We start from the raw sequence: 22,734 nt of genomic DNA, 5'->3' as shown, positions 1-22,734 counted from the left end.
TAGGAAATAAACACATACTCAAAAAACAGTAACACTGTCATAGCTCGTAAAACAGGCTTTAGAAATCAAGAGTTACAAAAAGCCACTTGGAGTAAGAAAGCATTCTAATTCCAACTTGGTCAATGAATGACTGTCAACCCCAAGCACAACTTATGTCCATAGAGTCAGCAGCCTCGGTGTGAAGACCCACCAAGGTCTGTATGTGCTATGGTTTCTTCCACCATGCCACTCAGTCAGACATAGGGTCCCTCACAACACTGTTCAGGACAACAACAAACAAACAAAGCTCTTAGCTTGCATATTTGGTCAGTGTTTGTAGTGCAACTGAGCAGGGGCCCTCCAGCTGCCCACAGCATCCCTGGCCGCTGGTTCCTCTTTCCTCTTTTAAGTCACAGTAGTCTGGGGTAGGCAGAGAGCAGGAGACAGCAAGAGGAATGGAGGTAGAAGAGGAGAGGCAGAGAGGAAGGAAGGGACAATGCTGTGGGATGACCATCTGCTGATCCAGCAGCCAGGTTGGCCCCAAACCTGTCATCTCCTGCAAGGGAATGTGTCATACAGGCAGCCCAAAGCGATGCTTCTTTTTCTTCACAGGCTTAAGTGGGGTTAGTCTGCGGAGGTCCTCCTCTGCATCTGACTCCTCCATTTCATCATCTGCCGAGATCAGGATCTGAGCAACAGAGAAACATGGTCTGAGTTACTGTCAGCAGTGACTTCTGTGTTTATTCTCCTAGGACCCTGGGCACCCCTGGAAGGTGTCAAGTCTTATAATTCCTTAGAAAAGGGCAATAGGAAGACCCCTCACCTTATACAATGAGACATGCTGGTCTACAGAAACCCTCAGGCTCTGCTAGAGTTCCTCACTTCTCCATTCAACCTTCAGCTGGACCCAAAAAATCAGAGCTAACTCAGCAGGGAAAATACCTTTCTTTTTTTTGGGGGGGGGGGGTCTGGTCGTGGGGCCTGAACTCTGGAACTGGGCACTGTCCCTCAGCTCTTCAGCTCAAGGCTAGCGCTCTACCACTTGAGCCACAGCGTTACTTCCAGCTTCTTTCATTTTGTTTATGTGGTGCTGAGGAACAGAACCCAGGGCCTCATTCATGCAAGGCAAGTGCTCTACTGTTGAGCCACCTTCCCAGCCCCGATACCTTTCAACTTGATGTATGGAGTCCCAGGGCTTTGCAGCAGAAATAAACTGACAAGCCCCTTTCAAAAGGAAAAGAAATCATCAAGAGGGCACACACAGTACAGCAGGATTTCAGAGGGTCTGTCTCCAACCAATCTACAACATCTGAAGGCAAAGGCTGACATTTACTTTTCTGAGACCCTGGAACAACTCAATCATGAAGCTAGGACATTTAGGACAACATACTTGTTCAATTCCTACCAAATGGCCTCAGTCTTTGAGTACCACAGAAATACTGGACAGTCTACATTAGGTAGAGAGGCCCACAGCCCACTTGTACAGGGGAACACAAACTCCTACTTTGGAACAAGGGCAAACAACTTACCACATCTCTCCTGGACTGATCTCTTAAGGGCTTTCTCAACTAAAACTTTACTGGCTCCTTACTGCCTAGACAAGCATGTCCCAGTTCCTTAGCCTGGACCACAGAGCACCTTGCCATCTACCTCAGACTCTGGCTAAATCTCATTTCTTTCATCCATCCTACACTCTGGAATAAACGCTACTCTGGTCACCATGAATTTCACATTATTACCCAGATGCCACATCACATGATCTATTTATTGTTTTTGCCTTTAAGGCTGTCATTCACTGAATGTTCACCAAGTTCTTACAATGAGGCAAACTTGTGCAAGATCATAGAAATACTAAACTACAGAAGATAAGGGCTTTCTCCATCTTATCTGTGCATCTTCTGAAACTTTCTCTGGATTTCCCAGGGTCTTTATGGGGGTTGTTTATGCCTAATTCTCAGAATGCACTATGAACATGACAATGAATGAGCTGTTTACCTATCTACCTTTACATCAACCTCATTCGTGAGCCTGAGGACCTCTCAGGGAGGCATCAATCTCCATCATTTCTGTGGCTGCTCTCAAGAACACAGAGCCAGCATACTATAAGAGCTTCCTCAGACTCCTCTGAGCCAGCCTGCTGCATGCCACGGTGTAGAAGTACAGGAAGTACAGAGGGCCACCAGGACACATATCCTGGCCTCTTATGTTAATGCTTATCAATACCATTCTTTCTGAAGTCCAAATCTTTGGACTTAAGAGACTAAGAGATGAGGAGAAATGAGGCTATTCCTTCAAGGTCTGCCTATTCCTACATTTTAGAAGTTTCCTGCTGGTTTAGCCAACAGATCAATTGTCTGCTGATGGTGGGCAGGGCACCTTAGTGCTTAAAGATCAACCATGAAGCCCAAGGTCTTTGTAGCTTCCTAGAAATGAGACAGCTCCCCTCTTGCCATTCTCTGCTGGCAGAGGTCCCAGAGGCAAGCTGCCTCCATTATGTGTTCCATGTTCCTCTTTGGCTCATCTTTTTTCCCTCCCTCTGCCTGGTATTGTGATGCAATAGTCAGGTAACCAAATGAAGCACAAGACAAGTAGGGGCCGGTGGTATGACAGACAGGCCCTGGAGAATTTGGGAAGTCCCTACCTCAGATTCAGACTCTTCATGGGATGCTGCTCTTCGGTAGCGGACCTTGCTCCCATTCCTTGAGTCCTGGTTGGCTCCCCTTTCTTCTAGTTTAGCTTTCGTCTTCCCCTTTCTCATGAGGAAATTGTCTACTACCCAAAACATCAATGCCTGATGAAAGAAGAAGTGCAGGTTACTCTGGGATAGTCCACTTCAAAGCAAAGCAAAATGGCCCTTGTATGAACTTTTACCCAGATCTATTCAGTTTATAAAATGCAGAACTAGTGAAAGAGAAACCTTATCCAGTTCCCTGAAATCTTCCAGAAGCTTTGAGAGAGACTGCTAATCTCTATTTCCTTTGTTGAAGTTTAATTGTTACAGAAGAGGCAAGAAAACTTCTGCCCTATTCACTAATGAGTTTTTAAGTAACAGGCAGCCTGTCTTTGACTCAGACAAGCGTGTCCCAAATCCCTAGCCTGGACCACAGAACACCTAGCTCAGACTCTGCCTAAATCTTATTTTTTGCCATCCATCCATAACCAAAGTCTCTGGATACCTGTTCTGGATTCCCACAGGCCCAGAGCATATGGCTACACTTTCTGCCACATCTGCACACCCTGGTTCCTTTACCACTATTATCACTGGTTCCTCACCTTAAAAAAAAAAAAAAAAAAAAAGGCCATTGTGCTCTGGAGTTTCCCTAAAGTCTGAAGACAGAAATAAATGATTAGGGAATTCATCTTGATAGGGGAGCTGGAGTGGGAACCTGTCTTTTGAGGAATTAATCCCACAATCTCTAGGTATAGGAGTGAGACTGAGGAGCTGGCAAGTAATTTGCCAAACTCAGAATTATGAACAGGAACCTGGCAAGGCAAAGCATAATCTGGGGTAAAACAGGCAATATGGCACTGACATTGACAAAGAAGGGCACAATCAGCATGACGATGGCGAGTTTCAGGTCTGGGTTTTCAATAGGATTCAGTAGTGCCACCTGTAAAGAGAAGCAGACTCAGTGAGGTGGGAGACCATGGATAAGGTGCAAGAATCCCCAAGGGGGGCTTAGTTTAGATACTCCCCTAGAGCACAGTGGGAACAGACCTAAGGGTCCATGGCCGTAGAGTACCCTATATGTAACTGCTAACAAGGGACCCATCCTGAAGCCACTCTGAGTTGTTATTTGGTGTGAACTTGCAAAGCACAGTGGACTTACAATCACTGGCCCAGAGCCAAACAGTGCTCAAACCAAGTCGGGAAGGGCCCAAAGCCCCAAGGGCCAGTAGCTCTGAAACACCTTGGCTTATTTATTTAAAAAGTAAATAAGTAACACAGTCACAGATATAAAACCAAAGGGAAGGGGCTGGGAGGGTGGCTCAGTGGTAGAGCGCTTGCCTTGCATGCATGAGGCCCTGGGTTCAATTCCCCAGCACCACATAAGCAAAAAGAAAAAACCCAGAAGTGGCGCTGTGGCTCAAGTGGTAGAGTGCTAGCCTTGAGCTAGCCTTGCTAGACTTGAAGAGCTGAGGGACAGCACCCAGGCCCAGAGTTCAGGCCCCACAACCGGACCCCCCAAAAAACCCAAAGGGAAGCCAAGATTTGCAATGTTCCAGAAAGCTCTTCAGTGATTTCACTGTGGGAACAAGAATTGCACTGGGAGCAGATGGCAGAGGCTAGGCCAGGGAAATTTGTGGGCTCACCCAGGTATCAGCTTGTAGGTGGTCACAGACTGGCAGCTGCCTGTGATATCAAATGGCTTAAATCTGGTCAAGACAGGTACATGAGGAAATCTACAAACCCAGAGACATTGACAGTTGCAAAGTCTGAGGATTAATCAGATCATAGGCAACTCACAGAGACTATATTTCTATTAGTCTATACATCACAAAGTGTAGACATTTTTTTAAATGAAGCTGGTGGATGCCAAGTAAGAGAACAAGAAGTTAATGCTCTTGTAAATAACTGCCTGTCAGACCAAATCCAGGGTGCATTCATGCAGTTAAAACAAAAACAAAGTTGGTTTTCCAACCAGGCTGGACTGTGAGGGTGATTGGGCGGAAGGTCCTGTTTGCTTAGCTTATCAGGGAGCTGCAGAATCAGGGATGAGAGGCAAACCTTTTTCCACTGGAGTATGAGGAGAACGATGAAGACGACCGACTTTTCAAAGATCATGATCACAATGTAAAGGGCACACTGCCCAACCCAGGCCCCACACTGCAGAGGATCTCCTGCAGGGACAAGAAGATGCTTAGTTACATGGGCCCAGGCATCCAAGTGGGACATGCCCTCACCCAACTCTCTACAGCTTCCCACCACCCCTCACATCTGCAGCACTCTCCAGTACCCTGGCTCTATTAGTACTTCATGAGACCTAAAAGCTATTTTATCCCTAACAGATTTTGAATAGAATCAGAGAATTCCTAATTTGGACATACCAGAATGGCCTGCCTTTAAAGAGATTCTACGACAGAATTAAGAGATACTAATGTTAGTAAGTGCTCGTTGCTGGGGCTCAGAAAGATTGGCTCTCTCTGTCCTTTGGCAGCAAAAGCCATGTGAAGTAAGACTACTATTATTATCCACTGCTGAATTTTTCAATGACTAGTGAGCAATATCCTTCCTTTCCTCTGTGAATCAATAGATTGAAGATAGTTTTATGATGAAGGCAGATGATTTATGAAGGTAGTAGTCAAGCCCTTTGGTCATCTCCCTCTTGTCCATCCCTCACTACTACCCCACTCCCCAGCCATCTCTGTTGCCCGGAGAGCAGAAATCTGACCTGGAGAAATTCAGATCCATACTGTCTAGTATGGGTGATCCCCAAACACCCTGGGGCTAGGGACAGGAAGAAGACAGAGAAGCCTTCCTGTCAAGGAGGTGGGAGGTATAAGCTAAGGTATGCCACTGTGACAAGAGGCCCATCTGTGATCTCATTAGTCACTATACTTGAGAAATGGAAAAGTCTAAAAGTCCATTCTGGAGAACCTTCCCTGGGCCCTGGAGTGTTACAGAACACTGCAAAAGAGACTCAAAGAAGGGTGAAGGAGCAGCCGTTCCAGGAAATGATCTTGCAAGGTGATGAACCTGTGGCAGGCACATACACCTACCCAAAGTGATGAACCTGTGGCAGGCACATACACCTACCCAAAGTGGGAAATTTGGAAACAGTTGGCTCTGTGTGTGTGTGTGTGTGTGTGTGTGTGTGTGAGAGAGAGAGAGAGAGAGAGAGAGAGAGAGAGACAGACAGACAGACAGACAGACAGACAGACAGAGACAGAGACAGAGAGACAAAGAGAGAGAGACAGAGAGAGAACAGAGGGCTTACTCTGAAGCTGCCTAAACTTTGCTGCCCAGAATGGAAGCAGAGTAACAGTTTAGGGGCGGCAAAGGCCCCAATTCAGGCTATGAGCATATAAGACCCAAAGAGAAGTCTCCAGCTTCTCATGGATTCTTTTGTTTTCATAGTAACCTCTGTCTAGTCACCCATGCTGCAGCCTTGCCCAGGCCTGTCATCTATGCACAGTGGAAATACAAGTGAATGCCTTTACCCAAATATAATGGGAAACACACTGGACTAGGCTATTCCCTTTTCTGAAAACCATTGGGCGACAGGTGATAAAAAAGCATGCAGAAACACACCAGCTGCCTTTCTGGAGGTCTTCCTATTTCCTTCACCTCTAGGGTAGGGAATGTGAACCAGAGGGAAACCATTTCAGAAGCACAATGCACCTTTGCAAAGTTGTTAAAGGAATTTTGTAATGCTTTCAGTAAATCATGACGCTATTGAGAAAAGTTCTCAAAACCAGTAAACAAAGCTATTTGCTAAAATTATTAAGCAAGACTTAGGATAGCCTGACAGGAAGCACCACTGGGAAATATCTGAAGTGGGACTGGTGTGCCTGGAAATCAGAAGAGCAAGTGAGCATACTTGTTCCATTTGCTCTTAAACTGTGACTGATTAGTAAAAGAGGAAATGGATTTTCCTTCCATCTGCTTTCTGAGGTTCAGCTGCACAAATGACCTGTTACTACTGCCTTTTTTTGGGGGGGGGGATCCGGTTGTGGGGCCTGAACTCTGGGCCTGGGCGCTATCCCTCAGCTCTTTAGCTCAAGGATAGCACTCTACCACTTGAGCCACAGCGCCACTTCTGGCTTTTTTTTTCTTCTGCTTATGTGGTGCTGAGGAATTGAATCCAGGGCCTCAGGCATGCAAGGCAAGAGCTCTACCATTGAGCCACTTTCCCAGCCCCCACTACTGCCTTTTGTTTCATTTTGATGCAGAAATAAGAAGGTCCAGTTTGGTTTGGTGCCTCAGACCTGCTTTGGAGGTAGAAACTGTAAGGATAGTGGCTCAAGGCCAGACAAAGCAAAAAAGTTCACAAGCCACTATCTCAGTCAATGAAAAGCTGGGCATCAAAAAGCATACCTATAATCCTAGAGTAATCCCAGCTATGTGGAAAGTGCAAATAGGAGGATTGTGTTCTAGGCCAGTTTGAGAATAAATGGGAGACACTATTTGTAAAGTAGTTAAATCAGAAAAGGGCATGGCAGGATGGCTCAAGTGGTAGAGTGCCTGCCCAGCAATCACAGGCCCTAAGTTAAAACCCCAGTACACTCCTTCCCCTCAACATACAAAGTTCAAAACGATGAGGGGATAAAGAGAAACACAGCCTATGGTCTAGCTTTGACACATCCTCTCCTGTGAGTCCAGGCTACATGTCATCACAGCTGGACTATGCCCATGTATAGCTTTTTTCATTTCTGTTTGAGTCTTTCAAATATACCTCATAAATCTCATTTCTAACTGACAAATGTTCCAGGTATGGTTGCTGTCTCCTGCTCCTTTCTGTTCTAGACAAGCTCAAGGTTATGGGTATTTGGTTTTGGTGAATCATTCCCTCAGAAATTAAGTTGTAGGGGAAAAGGGCCCAAGAAACACATCTGTGTTAAAAGGCTTCTGGAAGGGAGTGTTTAGATGGGGTGAGTAGCAAAGCAAATGAAGCAGTGCCATGGACAATGACTTTATTTTCAGAGAAGGAGTAGCCTGGCTATCAGCCTGCAGATACTACATAATACCCCAGAACTACTCCTTAGGTCACACAAGTGTGGCATAAATGTCCTAAGTCCTGTGAAACTAAGCTCCTCTTCTTCATTTACCTCAGAAGAAGGCTTTGGTTATTGTTTTCTACTGAGGCAGGAATACATGGGTATTATTCTTGCCTCTAATTTATAGATAGGCTCACAGATACAGTGGACAGAATAATGGTACTGCAAAGATGTTCACCATCCTATTTCCTGGAACTTGTAGATACATGATACTTCCTAGCAAAGAGAGGAATCACAACTACCAAATGGGATCAAGATTGCTAATAAGCTGACTTAAAGATAGGGAGAGTAAATGAAGTGTCTAGATTCACCCAAGTTATCATATGGCACTTTAATGTAGAAGACAGCAGTGGAAGGTCAGAGCAAGGACAGAGCAGTGTGATGTGAGAAGAACCTGATCTATTGCTGGCTTTGAAGACAGAAGAAGGGAGCCAAGAGCCAAGGAATGCAGACAGCCTTTAGAGGCTGCAAAGGGCAACAGAATTAATTTTCCTAACACCTCCAGAGGATCTACTCCTAGTGATACCTTGATTTTAGTCAAGAGAACCACATACTAGACTTCTAAAGATCTGTAAAATAATCTGGATTATGTCAAGTCTGTGCTAATTTGTTTCAGCAGCAATAGAAAACAATAGATATTAACAAGTAGAAAACAGATAACTGAGGAGTCAGTCTGGGGAAAGAGTAGGCAACTTTCTCTGGAGATGCTATGTCTTGAAGACTGGTTCCCAATAGCAATGACTTAGGCAAGACAGGGGCCAAAGTAGGCAATATGGGGGGAGAAGGAGGTGCAAACACAGCCACTGCCTTCTTCCTATAAAATATGTCTGTGAACAGTTGGTACTTTAATTCATAGTGTATCAGAATCAGACCTGACCTTCACTCCCAGGTCACACAGCTAACTATGGGGAACCATGTTAGCTCTGGTCAATATAGCCTTCCAGAAAGGATCCTGGCAGCAAAGGAGTATGGTGAATACTGTTCATGGAGGTGAGAGGGCTTAAGAATCTTGCTGCAGAAGGTACACATTGGCTAGGTGTGCCACTTAACTCCTCTGGGTGGTCCACTGTGTGGACCATTTTCATCCTGCAAGCTGAGGAACTGATGGCTCAGAGCACCTCAGAAGCCTTCCCTGGAGTCCAAGGAGGCACATGTTGGTGGTGGACACTATCTTAAGTTAGTGACTCATTAGCATCAAGTAACTGGCTAAGAAAAGCCCTCCCCTGAACTCATCTCCCCCCAGTGGAAATAAATAATTACTTGTTCTTACAAATTCCCCAAACACTCACAGCTAGCACTGTGAGTCAGCTGTCCTTTTACACCTCAGTCCCTTGAGGATCTTCAGCCATTTAGGAGTGAGTGGCCACTGCTCCCAGAGCCATGAGTTGAGAGGCCTAACCAGGAAAGAGGATTGGGATCCAGAGTTCCATTCCCACTCCCCACCTCTTGTCCTGGGTGGCTGTGATTATAAAACTCCAGCTGAGAAAAAGAGCTCTTGCCTGCAGACAACAGGGCTCACAGGGATAGAGCTCTGACTCCTTAAACTTGTCCTGAAGCACAAGTGAGGACCCAAAGAGGGTGGCTGACCAGCAGCCCCATGAAGGCCACACCAGTTGTTTCTCATGCTCAGAGTCAGCATAAAGACAGCTTCCTACTCAAGCTGTGTCTCAGAGAGTCTGATAAGACAAGCTATCACCCAAAAGTCGTCTGTTTTAAGCCTTGATTGACATCACATCTCTGATGATGTGACTGGTACATCCAGATACCAACTGGAGGAAAACTGTAGAGGCACATACTTGGAAGAAAGCAAGGCAACTTGGCTACAGGTTGCCTTGGAGATGAACCCCCATGCCTGGCTGTGTGAGCTCTGTTCTATCAGCAGAATAGTCTAGCATCGGACAAGCACAAGTGTATTGCATTAAGGGGGAAAAAAGAGCTTTAGCAAAATGACAATTCCCAACAGGTAGGCAGGTAGGGTGAGCTCTATGGGAAATTTGACCCAAGGAGGTGGCTGTGCAGTCCTGAAGGTGATTCTGCCAGTGCCCTCTGGCAGAAGGAGCAAGTGTCTAGCCTCTCCCTGAGTTTAGGGTGTCTCTTGGCTCCTGCCACAAAGGTGAGGAGGAGGAGGATGTTCAGTTCTCAAAACCAGCTACCTCCTCCACATGCCAGAGACAGCCACCAGCTTCCAAAACCTGGATTCATTTACTTGGTGGGTTGCACAAAGCATGCTGCCCCTACCACGCCCCATCAGATGTATATGGTATGTTACCATATTCGCCAAAACGCAGGGATTCCCACTGCTGCCACTCCACCAAGACGCTGACAGCACGCACTCCCACATAGATAAGCAGCATGCCCACAGTGGCGTCCAGAAGAAAGTTGATGAGGTACCTAGGAGGAGAGGGTACTGGCATGGTCAGTGGGCAAGAACCATTGCGCTGAGACCTCAGTACAATGCTCACCATGGTAAGCCTTGACCTAGACTTGCTCTGGGGGCTGGCAGCCTTAAATGTACCCATACAAGAAGTTGCAGAGGTCATGGATGTCACTTCCAGGTGCCTGACAACAAGATGCTAATATTCAACAATTTGAGGGAACAATGGGAGGAGTAAAGCTTTGAAGAACTTCAAGTGGTCTTGACAAAGCCAAGATTCAAAAGAGGAAATGTACCTGGGAATAGCCAAGGAAATCAACAAGGAAATAAAACTTAATTAACAACAAAAATCCGCTCACTGAATTTGCTCTCTCCCTAATGGTCCAACCCATGAGGCCCCACAACAGTGCTGCTGTCCCAAGATAGTCAGCAAACTAGTCCCTGAAGTCTCTTACACAAAAAGGGCAGGCCATGTGGCCCTTGCTTATTTCCATCAGCAATCATGTGCTAACAACACTTTCATACTTCTTTTTTGTAGTGCTAGGTACAGAATCCAGGGCCTTGTGCACTTAGGGAAGTGTGCTCTCACAAAGCTTCCTCATAAGCTGTTACTTTAAAGAGAACTTTACTGATTTGGGAAAGGCCCAAGGATTGGAGGGAGGGCTAGAAGTCACGCCCACAGTGACCACTCTCTCATAAGGCCTATTTCCACTTTCCTTCACCAAGGAGAGGCCTCTTGTCCATCTGTCCTCCCTTGAAGGCCCTGTACCCAGGTATGGATGAGCACTGCTGGCCACAAACACCAGCAATCTGGAGGAGATAAAATGGGAAACAAGGTCATGACCTTAAAAACAAGCTCTAGGACATTGAGACGGACTGCAGGGAGATTCCAAGCAGTTGAGACCTCTACAAAGGCTACCATAGCCATATAAGCACAGCTCTCCAACATCAGAGAGCACATGCTATACTTTGTTCCCAGCAGGCCAGAAAACCAGCCTAAAGGGAGGATGACAGATTTTTCCTGCCTGCCTTCCTCTTTAACGTCGCAAGGTGTCACTCTCAGACCAGATATAAAATAGCACTGGCTTCCACAGCAATTTCTCCTCTGCCCCAAGGCTATGGCTCTCAGATACTCACATCTAATTAATGCCAAGGGCTACTCACACCTGAGTTCTCACATCTGAAACCCAGTCTGAAAACAACAAGGACAACAGATGTACCTGCTGGCATTACAGTCATTCATTCACTTGCTAAATACTTGTTGAAACTGCTAGGCTGATGCCTTGGGAAATGAAGACCAACCTCTATACCATGTATTCAACCAATGGGAGATGGGCAGATAGCAGGGCACCATGTGGACTTTGAGCCCATCACACTATAACTTAAGCTATAACTACTCTGTACCAACTATAATGTGAGGATAATAAAGGTATCTATAGGGTAGGGCTGCTCCACAGGTAAAAGGAGGCAGAAGAGAGCCTGGATGAAAGAAATATACCTCCTTTGCCACTCCACCTTCTAACAGAAGGACCGGCAACAAGGACAAAATTTCAGGGCCAGTTAAGGTTTCAGACAGATTGCCCTGGGTGCTATGTGGCACTCTTCACTGATGAGGCTGAACGACCTATATTCTTTAGGGTAAATTGTCAATAATGGCTTTGCCCCTGAATGGCTGAGTTGACAGGAAAGCTCTGTTCCAGCCACAGAAACATTCCTACAATGTTATCCTGTTTAGCCAGGAGCTGTTGGGAACTTTGGAGACAGAAAAACCTGGGCACAAAGGACAGAGTGAATGTCAGACAGTCGACAAATGGGGTAATTGTCAAAGCCCTGAGACCCAACTGATCACTTAGTATGAGTTCATGGCAGCATGCAAAGGAACACAAAGGAGAAAGGGGGCACTCTCCCCAAGCTAGAAGAGGAGGGCTAGAAGAAGAAAGCATGCTGAGGACAGATCCTGACCACATGTGAATATATGGCACTTACAGTGAACAAGGGTCCTCTTCAGTAAGGTCTGCTAGGTACACATTTGCAAAGTGGATGAATAGCATCCCTATGGCTTGTTTGGAAGTGTCTAAAAACCTGCACAAAAGAACCATTAAAGTTATCAACTGGACAGGGGGGGTAATAATTTGTGAAAAATGAACAGAACTAGAACTATCCAAACCAACTTTGTGACTGAGGCAGAATCCCTAAACTCAGTGGCAGAGGGGAGTGACTCAAGGACAAATGTGCATAAGACACAGGGGAGAGGGGCCACCAGATCTGATCTTTAACAGGTCCCTGCCCGGTCCTAAGGCAAAAGTTAAATACCCAGAAAAAAGAGAACCAGTAAAGGGGAAAACAAGAGTAAGAATTATCTACATTCAACAGTATGCCTATAAGAACAAGTAAATTAAATAGATGCTTAACATTTTATGGATTTTTATCACAAGGATTTATCAAGGCCTCACTTGAAAGGAAATGACTATTCTGTCAGCACAGAAGTGAGCTTAAGGGCTGGGAAGGTGGCTCAGTGGTAGAGCGCTTGCTTTGCATGCATGAGGCCCTGGGTTTGATTCCTCAGTACCACATAAGCAAAAAGAAAAAAGCCAGAAGTGGTGCTGTGGCTCAAGTGGTAGAGCGCTAGCCTTGAGCTGAAGAGCTGAGGGACAGCACCCAGGCCCAGAGTTCAGGCCCCACAACTGGACCACCCCCCCCCCAAAAAAAGAAGTGAGCTTAAGGCACCTTACAAAGGTGGCTTCTTATGGGCACCAGGCTATCCTGAAGGGGTCTGTTCTTCCAAGTGACTTACTATTTTAGACTTTTGTCCCTGGAATCTATTTCTTTTTTTTTTAAACTGTATTTTTTTCTTTTATGGTCCTGAGGATGGAACCCAGGACGTTGCACTTGCTAGGCAAGCGCTTTGCCACTGAGCTACATCCCAGCCATGGAATCTATTTCTGAAGCTCAGTTTTGTTCATATTATGAATAAAAAACTGCCACTGTCATTGTATGTGAAATAATGTCTGACAAATATGTATCGAAGTATCCGTAAGGAGATTCTTTCCTCATTTCTGACCCAGAGCTCCCAAACCCATTGAAATTTCTCATATGCCAATGATGCTAGGGGCATCTTTTGTCTTTCATGCTTGCTAGGCAGATACTCTAACACTTGAGAACTGGTCCCTAACTCTTTTAGGCTTTATTTTTTCAGATTGGCTCCTAAACCTCTCAAACTTCTGCCTAGGGCTGGACTCAAACAGCTACTTCCTAACTTCTACTTCTCAGGATTACAAGTACAGACCATTAGGCCCCGCTTGTTCTTTGAGATAGGATCTAACTTTTTGCTCAAACTGGCTTCAAACATCTTTCTATCTCTCTTCCCCAAGTAGCTAGGATTACAGATATGAGCCACTGTACTTATTTTTTGTTTTGTTTTGTTTTTATCCTAGTTCCTGTTAAAGGGCTCTTACTCCTTTGAAATGTTCTGGGTGACTGAGGTGACTATGGTACCAGGAGGGCTTCAGAAAAGGGAAAATAACCAGAAAGACCAAGCCATAATTAGAAGCTTAAAACTTTCAGCGCCCCCATCCTCCAGGGAAAGGAGAAGGGCTGGAGTCTGAGTTAAAAAAAAAAATCATAACTACATGATAAAGTTTCTATAAAAATCCTTAAATTCTGAGTGCTCTAGAGCTGGTGATGAAATATACATGCAGAGTATTTTACATCCCAAATCCATAGGCATGGAAGCACCTATGCTTAGCATCTATCAGGTTTTGTTTACTATATATACCTCTTCACTAGCTGTTCATCTTGTGGAAGATAATATTGTTCACCTGATTGTACTGAAAAAAACCTTAGATTAGAAAGGTGTACTGTCTGGATATATGTGGAGGAATTTCCAGAGATTAGGTGAGGACTCTGACCTATTGATGAATTAATACTGTGATGGATTCATAATATGATGGCATTATTAAAGGTGGTGAACAGAAGTAGGCTATTGGAGGCATGTCTGTTGTGGTTATATCCTGCATTTTCCCCTTCCTCTGTTTCCTGGCCACCATGATGTGAGCTGCTCTGTTATGCCATGTTCTCTGTACTATAATGGACTGGTGCCTCTGAAATGGTAAAAATTAATAACTCCTTTTTTAAAGTTGTGGATGTCAAACATTCTGTTATAGCCATGAGAATCACAATCTTTATTCTTCATAATGAACCAGTGTATGTGAATGTTTTCCTGAATTTTGAGCGCCTCCTCTGAGAGGGTTGTGGGGGACCCCCTGATTTTCTAAGTTAGGAATGTAGTTTCTGGAGGATCCCACCTTGTATGCTAACTCCAGATAGTGTTAGAATTAAATTAAAGTATGGGACACTTAGTCTGGTAGCTGGATTGTCAGAAAATCAGTTGGTGTAAGGAGAAAAGTTCCCACATATTTGTTTTAAAAATAGTTTTCTTTTATCCTAAAGTAGTTCTGAAGACAGAGGCATTTATATGATATGTCTCACTAATTTCCAAACTTCAGATTACTTTTTTCTGTACACATTTAAACTACTGAATCTAAGAACTGAAGCATAATCTAACAATGGTAAACCAAAGCCTGAAACAGAGACTGATGTACTATTTTCCATCTTCCAAAACTGGAAACAGACTGATTAGTTGAGTGCTAATGGCTCACCTCTGTAATCCTTTCTATTCAGGAGACTAAGATTAGAATATTCAAGGTTTGAACAAGCCTGGGCAAAAAGTTTGCAAAACCCTCTCTCAATCTATGAGCTATACATATGGCTACTGGTATATGACAGTCATCCTACTAAGATCAGAAGGATTCCAATTCCAAGCAACATGAGATGCCCACCTCAACAGAAAATGCTGGGCATGGTAACACATGCATCATCGCAGCTACTGGGGAAACATAAATAAGGGATTGAAGTATAGGCTGGCTCAGGTAAAAAGTGAGATCCTCTCTCAAAAATAATCAAAACAAAAAGGCTGGAGGCATGGTTCAAGTGTTAAAGTATCTGCCTAGCAACTAGAAGCCCTGGGCTCCAGTCCTAATTACTACCAAAAAAAAAAAAATTAAACAAATAAAGCTAAACTTAGTGCTTTGATATACATTGATCCTAATGATTAACTCAAAAGAATCAAATGTAACTTTTTGTTATATGTAATTTTCATATTCTATCCTCTAAGTACCCCTCTAAGTATCCTCCCCCTAAAACAAACAAAAACCCCCAACACAGTTAAAAGCATTCTAGGAATGTGTTAACATTTTAATACATACCATATCCTCCATGGTCGTCTTTCATGCTTTGGTTCTCTGAAGCGTTTAACTGTAAGGACAGAAAGGCATTAGTTGTTTTCCAAAGCATGACAAAGCAAAATGCACATACAAGTTAATTGGTTGTTAACATTACTATTTTTCCCCTCCCTCCCTCCTTCTGTCCCTCCCTCCCTCCCTTTCCTCTCTCTCCCCGTCCTTCTGTCTCAGTGCTAGTACTGGGGCTTGAACTCAGGGTTTTGTGATCTCATTCAGCTTGATTACTCATGGCTGTTGCTCGACAAATTGAGTATGCCTCCAGTCTTTTTTGCTGGCTAATTGGAGATACACAGACTTTTCTCTCTGGGCTGGCTTTCTCCAGGTCACAGCCTCCTGAGCAGCTAGGATTTATAGGCCAAGGCCTTTGCTACTCACTGGCACGTTCTTTTAACATATAACAACATACAGTAAACCCAGTGCAGCTCACAGAAGCCCTGTGTTGCTGAGGACTAGTACCATGGGTTATTCAGAAGTGGAAACTTATGAAGAATGACTCCTCACAGGTATGCAAACTTCTTGTGACAAGGCTTACTGAGATACTACTAGAAGCAACAAAGTAGAATGTAGTTGCTTCTAACTTATGGGACATACTCCCACTTATCCAATCAGCAGTTTTACAACATGCCCACTCCAAGCCAGACACTGGGGATATAAAAGTGAAGTCAGCTGCCTAGCAACTAGAGATCAGACATAGAGAAGTACTAGAGAAGAGGCAAGTCTAAGGTCGAAGAATGACCAGACCTGCCTGCCTGCAGGAAGGGCAAGCAGTTAGGACAGGCTTCTCTGATGGAAATAATCAAGCCAGGTCTTGAAGTCTGGGTAAGAATTTACCAAGCTAACTAGTGAGGAGATGGAAGATGTATTCAGATGTATTCTGGCAGAGCCAAAGGTAGAAACTCATAGGTACAGGTACAGAGCATGGAAGAGTATGTTTGTCAGAATCTAATTTGGCTCAATACAGCAGATTAACAAGAAAACCTGCTGGAGAAAGAACAGCTAAGAGGGTGACAAAAGGAGTAGGGCCACTTGAAAAAGTGTTTTGAGTACTTAACCAAGGAGTCTAGAGTAAATTCTATAGTAAAATAAGAGGCAGGGAAGATTCTAAGGAGATTCAAAGACTTGATGGAATTGATTTAGAAAAGCAGCTCTGATAATTGCAAATGACAGATTTCTGGAGCGGAGGGCACCACAGGAGGATGCTGGCTGTGCTCATAGGAAGCAAGACTCTAGTGTGCAAGAGTCAGCAGGCATAGGACACTCATTCAGCAATGACTTGCTTGACTTCGGTTGGCAAAGACTTCAACAAATTTGTACCTGCATCCTGGAATGTCTGCTGTCATTCTTCAATTCTGTTTACTGAAACAAACACTGAAAGTGCTGTTTACCTACGCAAAAGTATTGAAACAGACACTGATGCAAGGCTTAGAGTATGCTTCTTAACAACTGGTAGAAGGTCAGAAGCAACTTCTGGTGGAGTCCCAAGCTGCCAATGAGGTTTCGAGAGGAGCAAGGTGACAGGGAAGGAGAAAATGGTGCCTAAATAAACTCAACTCTCAATACATATAGGCAGTCCACATCTGGCAGAGAAAGGCCTGTCTATACAAGGAATTGAAAAAACAAGTCTGATGTTTGGAGAGACATGATGATATACAGACCAGAAAGCTGATGGAATTTCAAGGAGGTCTGTCTTTTCTTGACACATCCCAGATCCAAAACCTCAACAATGCCCAAGAATCGGAAGTGAGGCCCTGAGGTTCTGTTGGCCAGAACGGCACTCAAAAGCAGGAGGCTCCTTCCCACAAGTATACTAACTTTTAAATGAGGGACTGGGGGCTTGAGACAAAATGGTACCTCCAGCCAGAACCAGAGCTACATCATGCTCATTTAGCTCTTTGGCCTCAAGGAGACTGTGCCTGTCAATATAAAATAAGAAACATCAACCAAAAGAGGATATTGTCTTTCCTAAAAGATATACCTGAAGTATGAGTGGCAGCAATTTCCTATCAAATAGTTTAAAGGAGAAATGACGCATTATATATAATTATGTTTTAAATATACATCACAAATGATAAAATTATAACTACAAATAAATGGAAGTAACAATAAATCCACATTTACAGTTATACTATACTACTATGACTACACTACTGGCTGCATCCTCTATTCATATACTAATACCCTAACTGCTGCTGCCCCAAAGTGTGACTATTTATATATGAGGCAATCAAGGTTAAATGAGACGCTCACCCAATATGATTGGTATGCTTTTAAGAAGTGATTAGGATACAAATATGTGAGTATATAAAGAAAAGACCATACAAGGATTACAAGGAAAGGCCTCAGAAGAAATTAAACCTGCCAACTAATACCTCATCTAGGACTTCCAGCCTACAGAGAAAATGGACACCCAGTCTGATATTCTGTTGTGGCAGCCCAAGCAAATGAATTCATATGGAAACAGAATAACTGACAGACTAAGTGAAGGATATTAGGGATTCATTATAACCATTATTTAAGACTTCCTATACGTTTAACATTTTTCGAATAAAAAGTTACAGAGAAAACATACTCCAGAAGAGTAAACTAGTACAGCTATTCGAAGATCAATCTGGTAAGGTCTATCACAATTTTAAGTGCTCTTTAGCCTGCAATGTACTTCAAGGGATGTATTCTATAAGCGCTGGAGATATACCAAGATATTACTGCAATACTATCATAACAAAAACACTTAAAATTGAGGCTACGTGAGCATATTTGGTTGTTTTGGCTCTACTTAGGATTGAACTCAGGGTAGGTACTCTACCACTTGAGACATGCCTCCAGTCATTTTTTTGCTCATTGTTTTTGTTTTATGGTCTTGCTTTTGCCTGGGTCAGCCAGGACAATGATCCTCTTGTTTATACTTCATATTATAGCTTCATATTTTACCTCATCCAGCCTTTCCTATTGGACACAGGATCTCATAAACATTTTCCTCAGGCTGGCCTCAAACCACAATCCTGACATTTTAGTCTCCTGAGTAGCTAGGATTATAGGCATGAGCTATCATGTCCAGCTCTCTTGGTACTGTTTACTTGCTTGAGACAGAATTTCAGTAAGTAGCACAAGGGGGCCTCAAACGTTTGATCCTTCTTCCTGTGGAATGCTAGGATTAGAGATGTGTGCCACTATGCCCAGCTGGAAGGCATGGTTTCTGAATAATTAGTGCCATTAAGATGCTACTATTTTCCACTGTGTTAATAGGAAAGAAGTCTTGAAAGTATCTCAAGAATTGGTCAGATTCCACTCATCTCAGGCTACAGGGTATAAAAGTATCAACTTAAGACTGGAATGTGGAGGTCAGTTAATTCCATAGAGGGCTATCTAGAAAGTTGTTTCTCCAAAATTCATTTCACAATGAATATTCAGCCTCCTATCACTCAAAGGCCAGTACAGCTGTGGTCCGTAGGAGCCCAGCTATTGCAAGCTGTTATCCACATAGTACTGGTTTTGCAGAAATGCAAATAGAGACTTCCACTCAGATTTCAAAGGAAGGCTTGGGAAGTCAGGCAATATATGACAAAGTTGAGTTGGAGTCCTTGAATGCAGTCTTGAGAGGGTGATATGTGAAATTGGGAGTGAAGCTGAAGATGCAATAGGGACCCCCAAAAGACCATAGATAGCAAGCAGAGCCAGCCCAAGAAAGAGGCATGTGGGCCTGTGGTCAGCAAGGCCATAGGGTGAGGTTGCCAAGCTCTTTGGAGCTTGATATCCTATGTATCAGCGGACATGGGCCTACAGGATTTAGCGTTTATCCTGCTGGGATTCAGTTTTGCTCTAGTCTCATTCCTCCTTTCTATACCCTATTCCTCCCTTTCTATAGCCCATTCCTCCTTTTTGGAATGGAAATACTCTGTGATACTCTATCTTAGAATACATAACTTGCACTGGGCGCCGGTGGCTCATGCCTGTAATCCTAGCTACTCAGGAGGCTGAGATCTGAGGATCGTGGTTCAAAGCCAGCCCAGGCAGGAAACTCCCTGAAACTCTTATCTCCAATAAACCACTAGGAAACTGGAAGTGGCGCTGTAGCTCAAGTGGTAGAGTGCTAGCCTTTAGCTGAAGAGCACAGAGACAGCCCTCAGGGCCAGAGTTCAAGCTCCATGACCGACAAAAAAAACAAAAACAAAAACAAAAAAACCCCCCATAACTTGCTTTTTTATTTTGCAGCAACTTACAGCTAAGAATCTGTCCTGAGTCTTAGAGGAGACTTTAGACTTAAACTTTTGAGCAATGCTAGAACATTACAACTTTGGGGATTCTTGGACATGGACATTTTAATGATCTAAGTTAGAATGTTATGGCTCATTGTGTTGAAGGGTTGTTCTCCAGCTTGTGGCACTATTTTGGAAGTTGCTGAAGGAAGCAGGTCATTGAAGGTGTTTCCTTAGAGAGCTGTTTCTTACCATGGCCCCTCCCCATCTCATGCTTATTATCTGTCCTGAGGTAAGTAGCTCTGTGCCACAAACTTGTTCTGCTCCACCATGTTCTGCTTCCTGTTCCAGAAACAGTGGAGCCACCTGACCATGGACTGAAACCTCTGAAATGGAGTAAAATAAATCCTTCCTCCTTTAAATTGTTTCTCTCAGGTATTTGTCACAGTGATGAAAAACCAACCCCAAAATGTCTTTTTTTTTTGGGGGGGGTGTATGTGCTGGTACTGGGGCTTGAACTCATGATCTCATACTCTTACCTAGCTTTTTTGCTCACTGCTGTAGTTCTACCACTTGAGCCACACTTCTATTTCTAGTTGTTTTTGCTGGATAGAAGTAAGAGTCTCTAAAGTTTGTTTGTCCAGGCCGGCTTCAAACTGTGATTTTCAATCTCAGCTTGTTCCTTTTTTAAAATTTATTAAGTAGTTGTACAAAAGTGTTTCAATTCAACATGTCAATTTATGACTATGATGCAGCTTGAATCACCTTCTTGAGTTGCTATGCACCTAGCTATAAAAGGCTTTCTTTAATGAAAGGGATTATAGACCAGAAAGTTTATTTTATTTATGTGCTTACTTATGTATTTGTTTATATATTTGTTGTCAGATGTGGGGCTTGAACTCAGGGCCTGAGTCTTTTTGCTGAAGGTTCAAAATGCAGTGCTAGAGCACTTTGAACCACAGTACCACACTGAGTCTCTACTAAGGTAAGTTTAAGATCATCATTACACTGTTATCCCTGTGTAAATAAGCTCCTCAGACCCACCAGACAGGCCGGGGCCCCCTCCCATGCTAATAGGCACAAGTTAGAATAAAGTGTTCATGATGAGTATGATGGTTCATGCCTGTAGTCCCAATTCTTGGGATATAAAGGTAGGAGAACTGTAGTCTGACACCAACTTGGCAAAATTAACTCCAGATTCTATCTAGAAAAACAAAGTAAAAAGGCAAAGACTGTGTGTGTGGTTCAAGTGGTAGAGCATGTTCCTTATAATAAGTGGAAAGTGCTTTGTTTAATCCCTAACCCCCATAATTCATTACACATACACTTAAATCTTTCAGGATTCTCCAGTCTCCATGCCTATTAGTGGGATTCTAATAGGCCTGCTCACATGATGACATCCAACTACTAAGTTCTTACATTTCCATTTGTAAGTAGATAAAAAAAAGGGGGGGATCAACCTTTGCCCATTCAGCACACAAACCTAGGATAGTTGTTTGTTCAAGTAATCTGTTATCCTAAAGAGACTGCAGTCTCTTGGAGAACAGTGATGAATTTTCTAACTTCAGCTTTACTATATAGTTATATATAGTATATATATATATATAATATATATATAGCATCTATATATAGTATATATATAGTATGACTCCAAAATTCACTGTCTTAGCTGCATAGTCTGACATGAGTAAGTCTACAGGTTAATTATCAGCCAAGGCTGCATCATCTGAAGCCCTGCCTTAGGATCCATCCACTCCAGAAAAGGCTGTGGCCTGGAGTCCTTAGCTTCTCCCACATGGGGCTCTCCATTATACTGCTTGAGTGTCCTCAATCATGGCAGCTGGCTTTCCTCAAACAAGTGAGCTTACTGGGAACAAGCAAGAGGGCATACCCCAAGTTGGAAGTCCTATTAATAAGTTAATCTCAAATGCCAAGCACTGCTTCTGACATTTGATTGATCACACAGGCTAACCTTGATACAATGTGAGAGGAGACTGCCACATTTGCCACTCTAAGTTCTCCAGAAGTTTTTACTGATAATGGCATATGTATATTTTTCCAGGGTGAACTTGAAGCAAAAGTTCATGTTCTGAACTGCTTTCAATTTAAGAGTGAGCTGATCTATTTGGCTTCAAAGGCAGAAAAAAAGAAGATAGGACTACAAGTACATATTTACAATGTTTTTTTTCCATCCTTAAAGGAGACTTCCTTTGCGCTCTTCTCCCAAAACTAAACCTATGATTTAAGTTCAATTCTTTCTCTTATTCACCCAAACTAGAGAGCATCATATCAGTGAATTGAAGAATCAGCTTACAAGGCTAGAGGGTATGGTAGTAGTACTTGCCTAGTTCCACAAGGCCCTGGGTTTGACCCTCAATACTTCAAAGAAAACAATACTAACATAACAACCCCCCACCTCCCACCTGTGAAACATATGTTAACGGGGGCCGCTTGACCCAAATGATGCCATATAGGGCTAACTAGATGGGCTTTGGACCTGACACAGCACATGGAGAAAGACTGGAGATTTCCCACATGGCTTCTCTAGGAGTTGAAAACTGCACTTTTTTTTTTTTTTTTTTTTTTTGCTATTGTGATAGCAGTAGTTTTCAATGTTAAGAAAGCAACTCAATCTTTCCCCATGCAGGTAATTTTCTATCACACTTAACTGCTATGACTATCTAAAGATACCAAATGAATAATCAGGCTTAGGAACTAGGCTGAAGAGGTCACTATAAGAACTAGAATCACACCAGGTGCTGGTAATCCTAGCTACTCAGGAGACTCTGAAAATCAAGGTTCAAAGCCAGCCTTGACAAGCAAGTCTGTAAGACTCTAATCTCCAATTAACTACCAAAAAAGGGAGAAGTTTAGTTGTAGCTCATGTGGCAGAGCACTAGCCTTGAGCAAAAAGAGCTCTCAGGGACAGCACCCAGGTCCCAAGTTCAAGCCCCAGGACTGGCACAAAAAATAAAAAAAAACTAGAATTACTTTGTATAAGGAAGGATCCAAGTGATTCTATCCATTAAAAAAATCTGCCTTCATTTCTCACTGGATACAGAAATAAAATTGACAGGTTTTACTTTCTGCAGTTTAATGATGTTGTTTCATTACATTCTGATTTGAGTAATTTCATAAAAATTCTACATTAACTCATATTTATCTGCAT

At 43.4% G+C, this 22,734-nt stretch overlaps 1 protein-coding gene across 1 annotated transcript in view; it reads right to left on the bottom strand.

The window, feature by feature from the left end:
* Mustn1 (musculoskeletal, embryonic nuclear protein 1) overlaps window positions 1-22,734 on the bottom strand; it is a 48,662-nt gene that overhangs the window by 6,519 nt on the left and 19,409 nt on the right. The window contains exons 2-8 of the mRNA XM_070018540.1: window positions 15,337-15,385; window positions 12,059-12,154; window positions 9,968-10,089; window positions 4,709-4,821; window positions 3,513-3,590; window positions 2,621-2,770; window positions 557-667 (exon numbers count right to left, since the gene is read on the bottom strand). Of these exons, the coding sequence (XP_069874641.1) occupies window positions 557-667; window positions 2,621-2,770; window positions 3,513-3,590; window positions 4,709-4,821; window positions 9,968-10,089; window positions 12,059-12,154; window positions 15,337-15,385 (719 nt within the window). The remainder of the gene's footprint in view (window positions 1-556; window positions 668-2,620; window positions 2,771-3,512; window positions 3,591-4,708; window positions 4,822-9,967; window positions 10,090-12,058; window positions 12,155-15,336; window positions 15,386-22,734) is intronic.

Source organism: Dipodomys merriami, unplaced genomic scaffold (genome assembly GCF_024711535.1).
Source record: "Dipodomys merriami isolate MVZ:Mamm:240054 unplaced genomic scaffold, mDipMer1.0.p SCAF_13, whole genome shotgun sequence".
Taxonomy (NCBI): Eukaryota; Metazoa; Chordata; class Mammalia; order Rodentia; family Heteromyidae; genus Dipodomys; species Dipodomys merriami.
Note: the sequence above shows the minus strand (reverse complement) of the source record. Positions and strands in the feature narration are given on the sequence as shown.